Source organism: Pleurodeles waltl, chromosome 4_2 (genome assembly GCF_031143425.1).
Source record: "Pleurodeles waltl isolate 20211129_DDA chromosome 4_2, aPleWal1.hap1.20221129, whole genome shotgun sequence".
Classification (NCBI taxonomy): domain Eukaryota; kingdom Metazoa; phylum Chordata; class Amphibia; order Caudata; family Salamandridae; genus Pleurodeles; species Pleurodeles waltl.
In genome coordinates this window covers 1056706154-1056724202 of record NC_090443.1, presented here as the reverse complement: position 1 = coordinate 1056724202, position 18049 = coordinate 1056706154, and the positions used below count along the sequence as shown (strand labels likewise).

Below are 18049 nucleotides of genomic sequence, written 5' to 3'. Positions count from 1 at the left end.
ACTCATCCTAATGTGTCAACAGGTCTAGTAAACCCATCCACGTGTCAACAGGGCCAGTAAACCCATCCGAATATGACTACAGGTCTAGTAAATGTCAACAGCGTAGGTCGTTGAAATCAGAAAACATGCAATGTCACACTAAGGAAAAACCCAGAAGCCAAGAAAGAACCCTCCTGAGTAAATATAGAGAACAGATTAAAAACCAGTTCAATGAAATGCTGTTACCTCTAAAGAGTGACACCGGGGAGAAAGTGAAGAAATCTTGCAAGGGAGAAATGAACAAACATATCAGAGAGCCCCAAAACGAGATCTCGGACAATTAACAGGTGAAAAATCTATCGAACGCTAGCGCTCCATTAGGAAGGGAATCATCCAGTGGAAGAGAAAAAGTTTGCCACTATAAATCTGACAAATACAAAAAACAGTGATGGATGGAATGCTTGAATGAATCTAAGCCGCTAGTGGCTGCCTCCCAATCCATTGCTATTTTACACACCATGCCACTTCAGTTTGGACCCAGCTATATGCAAATCAGTCTCAACCCTGCTTCAATAGGATCAGTCCAACCCAAACTGCAAACCCAGGTCCTTCTTGAACCAGAACACAAGCAACCCAGGACCAGTGTTTCATTGGTAATGGACTCATCAGCCAAGTACAGCTTAGTTGCAGTGACTCAGTGTGCATGGGAACCAGGGCTGGGCATACCTGTCCTACTTAGGGTGACACAATGAATATACAAAACAGTAAGGGATGGACTGCTTGAAATAATTTCAGACACTGGTAATCAATCAGTCTGCACCCTAATCCATCATTATTTTGCACACCATGCCACCTCAGTTTGGACCCATCTATATGCAAATCAGTCTTGACCCTGCTGCAATAGGAATAGACCAGGCTGAACTGCCAAGCCCAGTCCTCTATGAACTGGAACAAAAGATCCCAGGACTGGTTTACTATAAATCTGACAGCAAAGATAGCGACAGTGACGTGACGTGACCGGATAGTAATGGCCACAACCGAAAAGGATAAACGTCCAATGTTACAGAACGCATGAGAACCATGCAGCTGTGGGCAGAGGGAAGCGAAGGAAGGAACAGAGAAGATTAACAAAAGGAACAAAGCAAGCTGAGAAAAAAAGGCTGGCTAAAAATAGAAGTGGAAAAGGTGAAACAAGCATTGGCTAAGCCAATAGGGTTCGCTTAGGCATTCTCTATTGGCTTTATACCTTTTTTTATATGTTGCACAGCAGCATGAGCTGCTGTGCAACCTGGGTTAAAGTAAAAAAAAAGCGCTATTACATGCCAGCATTAAACGCTTCAAGTGCTTTTTTATTTTCCTGTTACTGTTGCGACAGAGGCGCAGATACTCCCTGTGATTAAAATGTTAGTTATGCACTTAAATAAAGAGGGTTCAATAAGGGCACATCAGAAGAATTCTGACAGCGGCGCCTTTTAATTCAGGAAAAAACAGATGATACGCCGGTCCTTAAACACACAGCTCATTAATTTTGATGCGTTTAATAGCTGTGGCTCTAAATTCACGAGACTTGTGTTTGAGGCCTGCACCTGGAAATCAGAGGATCAGAGATGTCAGCCCATCGCTTGATTTATGGGTAACTGAAAGCTGAGGATTCTGACATCAACCTTTTGGTGCATCGGTCAGCCATTGGCTGTCACTGGGGATGGCTAGAAAGGCTCCTCTTCTGGTTTGCACCAGAGGGTTTCTTTTCTTCTGCAGCTCGGGCTGCTCTAGAAGAGCTTCCTGGGCAGTCTGGGCTTTTTTATTGTTTCTAATGATGATCAGCGCACCCAGCGCACCGAAGGGCTAGTTTCACTTTCAGTGAATCAGTGCTTGGGGGCATATCTCAGTCACCCCGAGCACTGATTCTTTTGGGAGAAGTTTTGTTGGAAAGGAGAAAATCTGTATTATCCAGTTCTGCCCAGTGGACCCTGCTTGGGCATCACCACAGAAGGGCAATCCCCAAGCAAGGATCCACCCACTAGGCAGCAGGGATAGGGAGAACAGCCCCTTAGGCAAGGGCTTGTGCTCCCCCAAACCTCCTCAAATATATCTATCTTTCTTCCTCCTGGGGGCGGGGCAGATGTGGTAATTACTCTCAATCATCCACCCCTGGGGGGAGAGAAAGCCCACTAGACACCAAGTTATTTTTTTTAAATACAAATACAGCAGTGGGGGGCTGCCCACAATGGGAGGAAGGGCAATGCCCCTACAAAAAAGGCAGTCTTTCTGTTCTCCTTGGGGCAGATGGGAGAGATTACCCCATGATTACCCCTACAATCCCCCTGGAAACAGAAAGCCCAGTGGACACCAGGGAACTTTTAAAAGAAATATAAGGTTAGGGGGGCTGTCCACCATGGGCATGACCATGACCCTCCCAAACAATAAGGTAGACAGTCTTTCAGCACCCCTGGGACAGTTAGCAAGATTGCCCCAATTGGGGTGGTTGCCCCAAATCTACCCCCCAGGAGGTTGAAAAGATCACTAGACACCAGGTATTTTGCATTTGGGGCAAAAGAAAGAGGTGCAGGAGTTGTACTCTGGCATTGCCAGCACTCCCACCCCAAAAGGGACAAACCAGTCTTCCTAGCCCTCCCCAGGCACAGACAGGCAATTTTCCACCAATTTGACCTTGTAGGGGCAGAAAGCCCACTACACACCAGAGAATTCAAAATGGCACCCAAACAGGCAAAAGGAGGTGGTGGCCTACTCTAGCATCAAGTCTTACCGTCTTACCCCCACCCCAGAAAGGGCAATAGTGTCTTTCTGCCTGTGGGGCAGATGGGAACTTTGTCCCAGTTGGGTAGGTTGCCCTCAATCTGCCCCCTGGGGGTATAAAGCCCATTGAATAACAGGCATTTTGCACTTGGGGCAGAAGAAAGGGGTGCATGCATTGCACTCTGGCATTAGCCCATACTCTCACCCCAAAGGGGACAAACCAGTATTTTGGCCTCCCTGGATGGCAGAGAGGAAGTTTGCCCCAATTGTCCCTGAGGAAAGAAAGCCCGCTGGATGGCGAGACTATCATTTTCATTAAATAATAGAGTGGGTCTGGCCCAACTTGATATCAGGCCCCTCCCTCACCCCTGAAGCCTCAACAATGTTTCTTGTCTGCTGCGGACTATAACATCCCATCCCATAGGATGGCCAGGAGAGGGGAGACCAATATTGTCCCACTTGCGATGGCGAATGTCTACACATTTTAGGCTTGAGTAGGCCGCCACGCAGAGAAAACTACGAGACCCAGACATTTTGAAAAATTAGACATTGAGGAGAGTCCAGGAGGGGATGCCTTGTGTGGATCCCATGATGTTCACTTACCCACAATGTTCTGCATACCTCAAACTCTGCCTAAAATGACACATTTGCCTTGCATTACTGTGATGGAAGCTTCTAGAATCAGGAGGTATCCACGTAACTCCTACCATCCAGCATTCTCCCACTTGACCCAAATAAAAATTAGGCTTGGGTGGGAGTATTGCTCTGCGAAATTCCACAGAGTTCCAAAGAACACTGAGTGAGATTCCACCGAACTCCACGAACGAGCAGAAGAATGCTCCTCTGCCCATTCACGCTGCTTTTTCAGGAAAGCAGCACGTTATGCTCTGAAAAATCCACGTGAACGGCACCAAGCGGTCTGCATTGGTGGCCATTTTGTTTTACCTGCTTTCTGTTCTCGCCAACTCACCCCACTCATCCACCCCTTATCTATCTTTTTTATCTGTATGTGTCTTTCTGTGTGTGTATTTCACTTTTTTTTTTTTACATTTCCTGTGACTTTTTTGTGCTTTCGGAATCTCACTGAGTTTTTTGTTTTCCCTTTCTTCCTTTTTTTGTACTTCTTTTAGTTCTTCCTTTCTTTCTGATTTGCGATTTTCTATTTCTTCTTTTTTTTCACCCCAGCGCCATGTCTGAACAGGCAGTAAACTGCAGCGCCAGTGTGGCTGCAACAAGCCACACACCCTGCTGTCGCCGCCGCAACCACCACCGCCACCAAGGTTTGTAGCCCTGCCCCATTTTTTCAGAGGTGGAGGTGGCCGTGATGTTTTTTTTTGTGAAGAGTCACCTCCCTTCTATGCTGGTGGCAGGCCTGGGAGACAGTACGCCCTGCGGGAGCATCGGCTGCTGTGGGGGAGAGTGCACCGATGAGTGTGCAGTAGGACTGGGCTGCAGCACACGAAACAGCACCGGACGCACTGCTGGGTGGACATCATTGAACGCGAACAGTATTTGCTCAACCTGCTGGGTGTCAAGGTTGTGGGGCTTGGCGAGTAATTATTTATTTTTGTTTCCTAAAAATGCTAATATTTTTTCTCACATAGCATGCTGCTCACTCTCAGAGGTAAGTTAAGTTTACATTACAAATGATATCTGATCCAGCTTGATGTAGCCAGGTGCTTGGCGCTGCCTACTCGTACTCGTCAGCACTCGCTTGGGCATATTATTTAAGTCGTGCAGACTCCTCTGTCCTGTCACTAAGGTAGTGGTACTATATGAGTGAGTTAGTGTTCCCTTCTCTGTGCCCTTCTTTATGCAGCTCACTCAGTCCCAGTCTCCCAGTGATGTGTAGTATCTATGCATTGAAAAAGGAGACTGAGTTGCCCATGGAAAGGGGTTGAGGAGCAAAGATCTTTTGATGCAAATTTGCAATGCATTAGTAGTTCAAAATTTAGATTAGGTTTAGGAAATTAGAAATAGGGCTTACATTTATGAAATTAGGAATAGGTCAGCTCAATAATATTAGTAATATAGGCTATCTGATTTTGAAAAGTACAATGCTACTGTGTCTGCCTGTCAAAATATTTTTGGAAGAATAACTGTACCACTAATCTATTTTTTTGTCTTTGTTTCTTACATCAGTACCCAAGGACAAGAGGGCATCACAGGCTGCCACCACCAGTGCCGCGGCAGGTGGAACCACCACCATTACCACAGCCAATGGTTCTGCTGGCCCCAGTTCTGTCATTATTATCATTTCCCTAAATGTCTCCTGTCTCCACTATTAGAATAATAGTGCTTTGTTTATTTTGTATACTGTCACCTCTCTCCACTATTAGAATAATAGTGCTTTGTTTATTTTGTATACTGTCTCCTGTCTCCACTATTAGAATAATAGTGCTTTGTTTATTTTGTATACTGTCTCCTGTCTCCACTATTAGAATAATAGTGCTTTGTTTATTTTGTATACTGTCTCCTTTTTCACTCCTCTATCTAATGTTTGTTAATTAATTCCTGTTATCCCTGCATTATCGTTTTTTCTGTATTTCATGTTTCTGTAGCTGATTTCCTCCTGTCTGTACTCTGTAGCTTTCTTTTGCTTTGCTAGTAAGCTTTCCCTCTCCCCTCATATTTCTTGTTGTACTTTAAGACAATGAGAACAGATTTGATTTTTGGTACTGTGAAGATTGCAGGCCCAAGTAAGTGAAAAAGCTTTCTTGCTCATGTTCAAACAATCAATGAGAGAGTGGCCATGGTCATGGACACCCACAGTGTTGTGTTATCAGTTCATTTGTACAGTATACCAGCAGTTTCCATGACAGTGCAGCAAAGTATGAGATCTCATTGCATTTGCAAACCAAGACCATGGCCCTCATTATGACTCCGGCGGGCGGCGGAGGCTGCCCGCCAGAATTCCGCCCTCCGTAATACCGCTCCGCGGTCAGAAGACCGCGGAGGGTATTATGAGTTTTTCCCTGGGCTGGCGGGTGGTCTCCAAAAGACCGCCCGCCAGCCCAGGGAAAAACTCCCTTCCCACGAGGATGCCGGCTCGTAATAGAGCCGGCGGAGTGGGAAGGTGCGACGGGTGCTGTTGCACCCGTCGCGTATTTCACTGTCTGCAAGGCAGACAGTGAAATACATTTTGGGGCCCTCTTACGGGGGCCCCTGCAGTGCTCCGCCCCCATTACAAAACGTTTTAGTTTAGCTTAACTACCTCGGTTTTCTAGCATTGTCAACCAACAAACCTCCCAAGGTAATAGCTTCAGTAGAAGATACTGCTAACCGGACTGTAGTGAGGTATTGAGGTTGTACTTCAAAAATAAAAAGAATCACTTAGGAGGTTGAATCCTGCATCTAAAATGTTTGATTTTTTTTCTAGTCGCACAGACCACCAGTCTCAGGGTCGGCAGTGTCAGCAGCGTCAGTGCCCCCGAGAGGCGGTTGGAGCGGGCGGCTCAGCGGCAGCAGGGATGGTTGATGGTAAGTCACATTGCTTGCCTGTTGACAAATTAAGAATACTGCATTTGTTAGGTAAGGCAGATATCCAACCTTGAGTCATCATTGTTCATCACCTCTCTGCCCATGGTATTCTGCCACCCGTGACCTAACTGCAGCATGGTTCAATTCAGCACTGGAGTGCTGGCTGTGTAATGAGCGTCTGCCTCAGTTGATGTGGCATTACAAAGCTTTCAATGCATTATAAACCAAAAACAAGGTGTGTTTCCCAACACCTTCTCAGTCACCTCCTACTAGTACTCCACTCTGTCATTCTCTGATAAGCTCTGTCCCTTTTGTCATTCATCAACTACAGAGAGTGAATAAGCCAAAGCTTAGCACATGGTGATCACTGATACCCCACTATTCTGTTCCAAAACCTCTACCTAGCCTGATCCTTCTAGCTTAGCCCTGCAGTAGATTAACTTTCCTTACTGCCAAGTGAAGGTGTTTGTTGAAAATAACGTGTACTGGAGAGCGAAGCCTGGGGAGTAAAGTGGGACTAAGTGCCTGATTTAGAATTTGGCAGATAGGATACTCTGTGACGAATGTGTCAAATAAAATCTATATCCCGTTCCTTTCCCTGTGCTGCAGTGCATCGTTTTGTTCACAGTCTACTTACGACAGACAGGATATCCACATTTTATACGTGATGTGTGTGACGTAGTATTATTATTAGTACTCATCTTCCTCCTTGGAGTCCGGGTAGAGTTGAAAGGCAGTCAGAGAAGGGCGGCCATCGGAATGAAGGTGAGTTCATAAATTGCACATTACAGCTCACCAAGCTGCAGACTGCAGAGCGTAGCAGGGTAGTACCTGGCCCTAGCATGCCTCCATTAATGTTGCACAATGAGGAGACTATTAATTGTGCTGCATAGTGCCTTACTCATTAATGAGAGGTAATTTATTTTTCTTCTTACACACAAAGGTCCTCATTTTGACATTGGCGGTAAAAACCTCCTACCGCTGCGGTGACGGTTGCCAAAATACTGTCACCGCGGCTGCCATCCATCCACCATATCATGATCACTACCGGACTTCCATCACGAGAAGGGCAGAAATCTGGCAATGATCATGCTGGCGGATGGTGGAAATCTGGCGCTGGAACCACCAGCACCCCCACGCCAGTAGAACGCTGCCAGGCGTATCATGACCTGTGATACGGCCTGGCGGTGTTCTAATGGTGGGGCTCTGCTGGCAGTAGCCGTGCCCTTTCCCGTTCCCTGCCGGAAGACCTCCTTGACAAAGGTAAGTCGGGCTTCCAGCAGGGGAGGGGGTGTTGTGTGTGTGTGTGTGTGTGTGGTTGTGTGCATGAATGTAGGAGTGTGTGGGTGAATGCGTCTGTGTGTGTTGTTTGCATGGTTGTATGCGTGTGAGTGAATGTGTGGAAGAATGGTGAAGTGAGTGAGTGTCTGCATGTCAGTGTGATTGTGTGTAAGAATGTGTGTGAGCATGTCTGGAACTATGCATGTATGAATGCGTGCCTGCCAGTGTGAGTGATTGAGTGTATGCGAGGTGCGTGTCTGCGGGTGTGTGCGTGTATGGGGGGTGGGGGGGAAGTGTGATGATCGAAGGGGTTGGAGGGGTGTGATGATCAGGGGAGTTTGGATGGAGGGGGGGGTGGGGGGTGTCAGATGTGTGTTGGGGGAGCTGCCTACCGGTGACAGGGAAGGAATTCTCTGTCACCCATAGGGCCTACTGCCATGGTTTTCGTGGTGTTGCTAACGCCACAAAAACCATGGTGGTAGGCAGGCTCATAATGCTGCCAGTGGTACTGTGCCGGTGACTGATACCGCCATGGTGGTATGAGTGGAGAAGTGGCAGTAAGTACCGCCAGCCTGTTGACGGTACTACCGCCATATTAACACTCACAACCGGGGTCATAATGACCCTCAAAGTGTTTTTTTTTTTTTTCTAGGAAATCCTTTAAAAGGAAAAATTACTTTGTTTTAATCTGGTGGTATTCTGGCTTAATTCCTTGCAACCAGTCAGTGCTTTTATGTGATGGCTCTGTGGAGAAAACCTGACCCTGTCACTTCAAAATTCCAATGGCCCTAGGGGACCAGCAATTAACTGCTACTGTGCCACTATATAAACAAGTGTTTGCACTGTGTATTAATTATAATTTGTTGTTTCATTATGTGATGTGAGCGTGTGTGGCTGTGGGAGGGTGGGGTCAGTTGTGTGGTGTGTGTGTGTCTGTGTGCGTGTATGGGGGGTGGGAGAGCGTTTGTGGATCGGAGCGGGTGGGGGGTGTGCGTGTATTGGAGGGGGTGGGGGTGATAGTTTGGTATCTGGGGGGGTTAGTGTGTATATGGGGGTGGTTGGGGGGTGAGTTTGGATGGAGGGGGGATGGGGGGCATCAGATGAGTGTTGGGGGGGTTGAGGGAGCCACCTACCAGTGACAGGGAAGGAATTCCCTCTCACAGGTAGGGCCTCCTGCCATGGTTTTCGTGGCGTTGCTAACGCCATGAAAACCATGGCGGTAGACCGGCTCATAATTGCATGGGCGGTACTATGTCGGCCGCAAGGCTGGAGATAGACATCTCACTTCCGAGGACACAGGCCCCTTATACAGGGCCTGCCAATGTTGCACAGCTCACCCTCAACCCGGCCACAGGTCCCCCTTTATCTCAAGGATTGTGCTGGTGCCACTGCCTGTGTGGTCCAAGTCGGACTCCGGTGAAGCCCAACACTACCAGGAGAGCTGCCGCTGCACTCCGTAAGTCACCTAGAGTACTACCGTATTCCCCATAAAGGGAGTGCCTGCATATTTTCCAGCACAAGCCTATTCTTCTAACGCCACATATTGATTTATTGGGGGGGAACGCTGAAGGAAACACTTTTCCCTTGCTCAACATTATAACTTGGGCACTACAGAGGTTCTAAGCACTCCTCTAATACCACAAGGAGATTTTCAGCTATTATTTTATGAACTCAACTCTTCTGTGAGGAAATAGTATAACTGTTGATTGTTTCATTGGATTTTTGTAGTTTTGGTCTTCTTTTTTATTTAGACAAATATTCTCTATTTTTCTAAACTAGTGTTGAGTGTTTTTGTGGTGTCTTTCACTGTGTCACTGTGATTTAAGTGTTGCACAATACTTTACACATTGCCTTCTAAGTTAAGCCTGTCTGCTCTGTGCCAAGCAACCAGCGGGTAAGCACAGGTTAATTTAGGTTATGTATCTGCCTTACCGTGACTAAGGTTGTTGTCCCTACTTGGCCAGTGTACATACCTCTGCCAACTGGAGACCCAATTTCTAACACAATCATAGACTTATTTACCACCCAGCAGAACACCTTAGTTCCACTTTTCTGTGCAAGGAGAAGGAAGGAATGCACTTGGGGCCTCAATGCTCTGTCTTGTCCATGATCACAGGGCCTCTTCTTTAGAAATTCCCTCTTCTTCAGAAATTCTTGATCAGTCTGAGGAGGGAGTTGGTGGACATGATTCTTATTGATCCAGCCTGGCCTCACTCGCCTGGTTCACTCTGGTAGCAATTATGAAAGTGGATTGGGGACAACCTCTTCCCTAAGTCACTTCCACACTGTTTACCCTCATCGTCATGTCAGCAGCCTGAGAAGGCTTAGATTGGCAGCCTAGCGTCTGAGAGGTCTGCACTGGTGGATAGACGATTATCTGTCCACGCCTCAAGAAAAACGTCCACTCTATCCTCATATGATCGTCATTGGAGTACCTTTTCTAGATGGTACACATCTAAACAATAATGTCCACAAACAACAACTTTAGGTCAGGTTCTGGAGTATCTCCAGGGCGGTTTGGTTTGGGCCTTAAACTGCAACTTTGAAGTTGTACTGGGCGGTTGGCAAAGTCTTTTGAGGTCCAGGAGGAAACCTAGACAATGACAATAATTTAGTTTCTAGACTGTTCAAAGGCTTTAATAATACTGACCTTCTTCTTGACCCTCATTCGGTCCTTATTGGTCCTACAAGTGTTGCAGGGTTCACCATTTGAACTTTTTCACTTCACTGTTTGAGGCTTTTGACATTCAAAGCATTTTGTCTTGTTGCTTTAACTTCTGAAAGACGATTGGGAGAATTAGGTTCTCTGTCCTTTCAACATCTATTTTTTTAAATGTTCATGATTGGGGTTGTCCTGCATTTGAGCCATTCCTTCATGCCCAAGATTCATTCGACCTTTCCTACAGAGCAAGAGATGGTCTTACTGGTCTTTCCCTACCCCAAGACTGGGGAGAAGGGTCTTCATCTTGATGTTAAGATGGCTCTCATGGCTTATTTGGAATGGGTTGCTCTGATTAGATATGAGTCAAATTCTCTTTTTGAAGCTTTGGTCCTCTCAAACAAGTTTTAAAACCATCAAGGCAATCACTTAGCAGATATGTCAAATCCATGATCACCTTAGCATACTAGAAGGCGGGAAGGCCTCTTCCCCAAGCTTTCGAGGCAGATTGACAAGTGATTTGTCGACCTCAGTAGCAGAGTCCTAAGGTGCCTCTGTGACAGAAATATGCAGAGCTGCCCCATGGGAGGCACTGTCACCATCATTTGTGAAACTTCACAGAGGGTTACAGAAGCCAGAAATCCAAAATGCTTTTGGCTCAAAAGTCTTATCTGCTGTGATGCAACAAAGAAAGGTGGTTGATTGATTAAACATTTTTTGTGAGGTGATTCTGCATCTCTGTTTTCCTGGTATCTTTTTTTGCTTGCTATTTCGCAATTGGTAATTCATTGCAGCAAAGGAGTACGAAGAGGTAATACCTCAATTACTTACTGGTAATTAGATTACTTGCAAAGTTCCTTGACCAGGCCAACTTTGCTCAATAGCTTGATTCAATAACTAAAAAAGGTAAGGAAGGTGGGAGAGATTTATACACCGACAATTGTTTTACTCATATGGGGTGTGTCTTGGAGGTTCAACGCCTCATATTTTGTCATTAACCTTGGCATAGGAAGTACTCAGACTAATGCTACTGATGAGTAATTGAGGCAAGAAGCGTCACAATTTGTCATAGCTGGGTAGGCTTCTATGCACTTGCCTGACATGATTTACTCTGCACCTCACAGAGAGATAGACTGGTGGGAGTCACCTCATTTCCGGATAGGCCAGCTACCTCTGTGCATTGTTGCCGATTTCTCTTTTGGCGCCATGAATTGATTTAGGAGAGGACCCATCATACTAGAGGCACCCTTGAAATAAACATAAAGAAAAACTTACCCACTCTTGTTTAACGCACTTATAAATCTTCTCACGCAGGTCCTCCACCCCGTCGTTGGCCATGTCAATGAGCGCAGCTTCCTTGATGTTCTTCCCATAGAGATCTGTGAGGGAAGGTGACATGTTTAAGAGGATGGAATGGAGGCAACACACTAAACCAGGAATAGTCAGATATAGAGGCAGGTTTCACAACCAGTCTATGCTTGTTCAGCCTCCTGTGAGCACAGCAAGCCAGATTAGAAACCTTCCCCTGTTAGGCTTCTCCTTGTCCTGGTGCTAAAACCTTCGCTGAACTCTGGTGTACTGAGGGCTTCATTGCTCTTGAGGCACTGATGATTTTGTTGAACTGAGCATTTGTGAGACCTTCAACTCCCTCTAAGCTCACCTTACTCCTTACTTCTACCTAAAGAAAGGATACCCCAAAGCCCATCATGAGACAGTGCTCCACACCTCCTTGGATGGTGCTTACCATGTTTTCGCCCCAGATATCTGAGAATGGCATTGGACTGGAACATGATAAAATCACCATCGGCAAACATGGGTATCTGCCCAAAAACCTGAAAAAGCAGGAGAAAGAAGAAACAGTCAATGCACTGGGAGCAGTGAGTGGATCCTGATGAATTTAACAGATATAAGTCAAACCTCAACGGTTGACGGCACCCGCTCACGAACCAGTCGGTTACGGATCAGCTTTAGGTGGTAACCTGGGACTTTAACCAGGGGTAGTCAAATCCTCAGCCTGGACACCCCATGAGTACCCATGTGTGCTGTAAGCCAGGTGCACTTCATAGAACCTCCAGGCTCATGTGGCAATGTTTATGGGATTCCCTCCCTATCTGTAAGAGTCGAGGGGTTTGCAATGAGACCAATATAGCACAGTCTCATAGCGCCATGCTGTGCCCCAAACAAGCCATCCATGCAGCCTTGTCTAGCTGGAAGACAGACACGCCCCATAATGACTGTGTCCACATCCCGCTTTCTCCAGACCAGTGAACGCTGTTCACATCATAGCCCTGAGGTAAAGTCACAAATATCATCATACATCATTGGAAGGTGATCCTGTGGCTTTCAAGGTCATGATCCTTTTCTCATTACAAGAATCTCCACTCATCCAGGCTACAATCAAAGCTTGCATCAGAAAAGTGTGTTCTTTACCCTCTTCAGTCAGCACTAGCAACCCTTCCCCTAAAGAATTGTCTTCCAATAACCCCAGCTCATGTCCCAGTTTGGAAGTCCACTATTACCTGCACCACCTCCACTCAACACTTAAGGGTGTATATATGAGCCCCTCGTGCCACAGTGGCATCACTTTTTTTGATGCAAAGGTGGAGCAAACCTTGAAATGATATCTATGAGGGCGTCAGCACAGATGTATTCTTTTAAATACCGCACATTCGTGCCCTTACCCTGTGACACAGCAAGGTGTCACAAAACCCATAAATATGGACCTTAGGACCGAGCACTCAACACAAACACATTTCCTCTGGATCTCCTTGGTGACACCTTAGAGTGAGCGGACACTTAACAGCTGGAAAGGAAGATACTGATGGACCTGTCAGAGGTGCTGGACACTGGCTCAGCTTACGACGAAGACTCACCGTAGCGAGAGGCGTGATAGGAACCAAATCCTTCTTCATAAATACTCACCGCTGTCTTCTTGAGCTCAACCTTTCCATCATTCCAGTCTTGAGAGCACACTTTGTCCTCCTTCCACTCACAGCCCTGGTCTGCCAGCAGGTACCGCATGGCCCCTGTGCGGCCTACAGGGAAGAAGACAGAGGAGGGTTAGGAGTTTCCAAACATGTTACAAGATATTGCATGTGGGGATACATACCAGCTGCACTATAGAGCCATATAACACATGGGAGTCTGAATCCCACCCTCCAGTTTCCTTATAACACTCAAGATGTGACTGCTATAGTCACCTGCGATAACAAAATACTTCACTTGCTCAACAGTAATGCTTCTTTACATTTGAGTAGCGACTCATAATGCCTCCTGCCAGAACCAGCTGCCAAGATACAGGGAGGTCACGGAGCACCATTGCAGCTGCAGTGTAACATAGAAAACAAGAACCTGCTTTTTAACCTTATGATCTAATTTTCGAAAAGGAACAGTGATGAGCAGAAAGGAGAGATGTATGACAATGTGTTTATTTTCTGTACATAGTTGATTACAGGAAAGAGAATGTCTCTGTAAGTTATAGCGCATGCTGAGCCACAGCTCCTTTTCAATCTGATTTACATTAAAGTGATTGTTATATATGTTGAAAGAAACTGCTCACTACATTCTCGTGTGTATATTTTACCATCACATTTTCTGTTGTAATTCTCCATGTCTGCAAGCATAGTATATTGTGTATGTATATATATATATATATATATATATATATATATATATATATATATATATATATATATATACCACCCCTTTAACCTTTGTTTTTTTAGTGGATATGAGTATATATATATATACTCATATCCACTAAATATCCACTAAAAAAACAAAGGTTAAAGGGGTGGTATAGTTAGGCTCACATTTTAAAACTACAAAACCATAGAAATTCAGCTGTTATAGTTAGAGTTATTTCAAGTAACTATAACTTGTGCTCTAAGGAATCTATGGGTCACACTTGCCATGCACTGCAAATCACTCCAGATATTACGTCTACCCAGTTCCTAGTGGATTTACTTCATCCATACCATTCACTCTGACAGATTCCTGCAATCCGGGAATTAGTAAGAATATCACATTCGTAGCCAGTGAGGAGGGGGGATCCCTCGCGACAAGCGTTCCCTGCAATCCTGGGTTTATTTCTTCTGTCAAGTTATCAGACATGAATATGACTGGTCTTGTACCTAGTGGGGTGAATAATCTACAGGGTAAGAAAGAAAAGGGTCAAGGTACGATCACGTGGGACACTAAGCTTTCTAGCTGTATCCCCCCTCCCAGTGAGCAACCCCGAGTGAAGATTGGCAAGCTAAAACAGACGCATTTGATATTGTTCTTAGCTGGAACATGCAGGGCTGGAGAGCAAAATGTAAATCCCAGGATGGGGCCAATTTATAGACGAACATCAGATTTGTCTATTCCAAGAAACATGGACGCTGGGGCCCAAATATAGACTAGGCTTTAAAAGCGACTGGGTTGCAGCGCGCAAGGTGTCCTCTGGGAGACCATCAGGAGGGCTACTTATATGGCTAAGCAGCTCTCTCAGGTGCAAGGTTGAAGTCGTAGATATGGGCTGCCCTGACTTACAGGCCTTGCTAGTATCGACCCTCAAGGAGAGACCTCTATTAATAATTAATATCTATAACAGGAGTGTGGGCAGTCACTATGATTCTGATGCCCTGACCATATTGGATAGCTTTCTCCATAACAACATTTCATCCCATTTCATCTTAATAGCAGGGGACTTTAATGTTACCTTCGAGCCCTACACTCTGATCCAAGAGCTATATAAAGAAGAGGACGCCTATTGGGGCATCCCCCAGTTAGTGTCAAATAAAAGACCCAGATTAAATAGAATAGCGCATCAAGTTGCTGATATTACATTAACACATGGTCTTCGAGCTTGTAATGGTCGCTCCCGCTCAGATACCAATTTGCACTTCACCTTTAGGCGTGGAGCTCACAGGAGCCAGATTGATTATATTTTACTTGACATTCGACTGTGGGGCCATATGTCTGACATGAGGGTGCAAGAACACAAAGAGAGTGACCATGACCCACTGATTTTATCGATTAGGGGTCTGCTGCCTTCGCTTGAAGTTCCCCACCCTAAGGCATATGCACAACAGCTCTCCCTGACAAATAATAGACGTAATGTCAAATGGGAGTCTGTTATTACCTCCTCTGATTCCCTTTCATTAATATACAACTTATTAGCAGACCAAATGGAGCGCATGCTTTTACACTTAGAGGACGGTGACGGGCTATTAGCAGCTCACACTGAACTGTTCAACTCTTTAAAGTACTTTCTCACAAAAGAGATCATTAGTAAACCTAGGAAAAAGTGCAGTGCAAGGTGGTTTAGCAACACGGGGAAGCCCAGCAGGGAAGCCCAGCATAAGCTATTGAGAACACTGAAAGAGGGTCATGTAGAACTTATAAGAAAAGCAAGGAAGGATTATAAACAGGAAAGTTCTAGGGCACGCAGGAGCTGGGAGGAGGCCAGATGGGTAGCTATCCTGGAGACTGCAAAAGCAAACGATATTTCTAGGGTTTGGAATTTGATAGCAGATGACAGTAGAGATTCATCCTCCCCGCCCGGTACCTCAATCCTCCCTGCAGCGTGGGCTGAGCACTTTGGTCGACTATATGAAGGGCCATCCGAAGCTATCTTTAGGACCCCTGACGATAGCTCAATCCAAGGGGCCACCCCGAACCAATTCACTCTAGCTGAAACTAGAGCTGCAATAATTTCATTGAATTGGGGAAAGGCCCCGGGTCCTGATAAGATCCTGGGCGACCTATATAAGACAAGACCTGACATATGGGCCCCTTACTTAAACTTAATCTGTAATGCAGTTGTAGCAGGAGCTCCTGTTCCACCCTCCTGGAAAGGGGCCGAGATAGTTCCCATCTTCAAAAAAGGCAGTCCTAGTGATCCTGCCAATTACCGCCCGATATGTCTACTTGACAACTCCCAAAAAATGTATGCAAAGCAACTTTTGTTCCATCTTGACGAATGGATTTCAGAGTCTGAAGCCATATCTTATCTACAGGCAGGGTTCAGACCTGCAGTCATCACCATAGACTAAGCCCTGAGGTTCCTGGCAATCAAATGGAAGAATGTGGACCTGTGGGGGGAAATCTGTATGTGGTTTTCATTGACCTCAGAGCCGCATTTGACTTGGTCCCCAGGAACTTGTTATGGTCGACACTATCCAATATGGGCATTCCAATAGGCCTCCTGAAGCTCATTGTTCTACTGCACAAGAATACCTACGCACAAATTAGGTGTGGTAAGGATGGCGAATTGACAGACCCTGTAGCTATCAAAAGAGGAGTCAGACAGAGTTGTGTCCTAGCCCCACCCTCTTTCTTCTATACATAAATAATTGTATCCAATATTTAGAGAATTGCACAAATGATTCGCCCAAACTGTCCGGAAAGAAAATACTGCGTCTGCTATATGCGGACGACACCATCCTGCTAGCTAAATCACCGATGGGAATAAAAAATTTGGTCAACCAATTCTGTGTTTTCTGCAGAGACTACGTGTTGGATGTCAATGCTAAGAAAACAAAACTTATGATATACAGTGCCTCAAGAAAAAGACTTCGTGCAAGAATAACAATGAATTCAATTCCGCTGGAAAGAGTTGCAGAGTTTGATTATTTAGGCATCAGGCTAAAGTACACAGGCAGTTGGGAGGCTGCTATTGGCAAAGGGGCACTCATTATAAGCCAAAGAGGTGGGGCATTAGTACGTAAGGCTAGAACTGCAGCAGGCCCCCCCCTTATATCCAATCTCCGAGATCTAGAAAGTCCAAATCCATGCGGCGGCCCTGTATGGAGCGGAACTTTGGGGTTCTCCCAGAAAATTGGACATCTTACAAACTAAAGAAAATCATTTCCTTAGACACGTATCCAGGTTAGGGAAGGGTACACCAATGACCCCTCTCAGACTCGACCTAGGACTAAACAGCATCAAAGCCACAGCGGGTCTGAGACTGCTCTCTTACTGGATCCGTCTATGGAAAACTGAAGAACTTGAACCATTCAGGGTGGCGGTAAGAGAACTTATAACATCTTCACAGGGATGGGAAAAAAATCCTTTGGCTGAAGGAGATGAAATCTGCCTGGGATAAGCTAGGTTTCCCTCACTACTGGAAGTATCCCGAGCTGATCCCTGCTAACGCTAGGCAACTCGTCAAAGGGAGATATTGGGAGAAAACCAACGAAGATCTTTTACACCGTAACAGGGTGGGCAGGTTAACAGTAGAATTTCTGCAAGTCAAACATGAACCCCGGCCCAAGAACCTCATGGACCTTCCTATACCTGCACGTGCCCGCGCCCTATTTCTCTAGCTAAGATACGGCACTTTGCCCATTAACAGCTTCACGGCTCGCTGGTCATCAAGTAAACCCATGACCGACAGATGTATATTTTGTCACCAATGTAAGGAAACAACTGAGCACGTGCTGTTTTTCTGCCCCTTATACAAGAGCCCCAGAGGGAGGTGGATCATTCCTCTGTGTAAAGTCTTACTACTGCAGGACCGAGCTAATGCTATCATAATATGCAAATATGATGCATCCACATTAGTAGTAAGCTCAGTCACCAAATATCTGTCTGAAGCTTGGTCCATTCGTCATAGGTTCACCTTAGCCCTGGGGCTCTAAGTTGGCTAGGTATTCTTTTGTCTATAGATGGGGATTTTAATTAGATATATCTATTCTCTCTTTTTAACACTTAGAAGTGTCATGTATCTTGACTCTGATGGGAATTTTATTTAACCCTCGTGTGGTTTTTAGGAATTTTAGGATCATTGGGTCCCTCATGTGAGAAGTTGAGGCCCTACTAGTTCATATAGATTAATTTTCAGTTAAATTGCCATGGCATCTTACAAATTACATTGACATGACAAGAAATGTATCAGTCCACAATTCG

At 45.6% G+C, this 18049-nt stretch overlaps 1 protein-coding gene across 1 annotated transcript in view; it reads right to left on the bottom strand.

Annotated features, from left to right (window-relative positions):
• LOC138293744 (glutathione S-transferase P 1-like) overlaps positions 1 to 18049 on the bottom strand; it is a 49303-nt gene that overhangs the window by 10958 nt on the left and 20296 nt on the right. Inside the window, exons 3-5 of the mRNA XM_069233081.1 lie at positions 13079 to 13191; positions 11901 to 11988; positions 11432 to 11535 (exon numbers count right to left, since the gene is read on the bottom strand). Of these exons, the coding sequence (XP_069089182.1) occupies positions 11432 to 11535; positions 11901 to 11988; positions 13079 to 13191 (305 nt within the window). The remainder of the gene's footprint in view (positions 1 to 11431; positions 11536 to 11900; positions 11989 to 13078; positions 13192 to 18049) is intronic.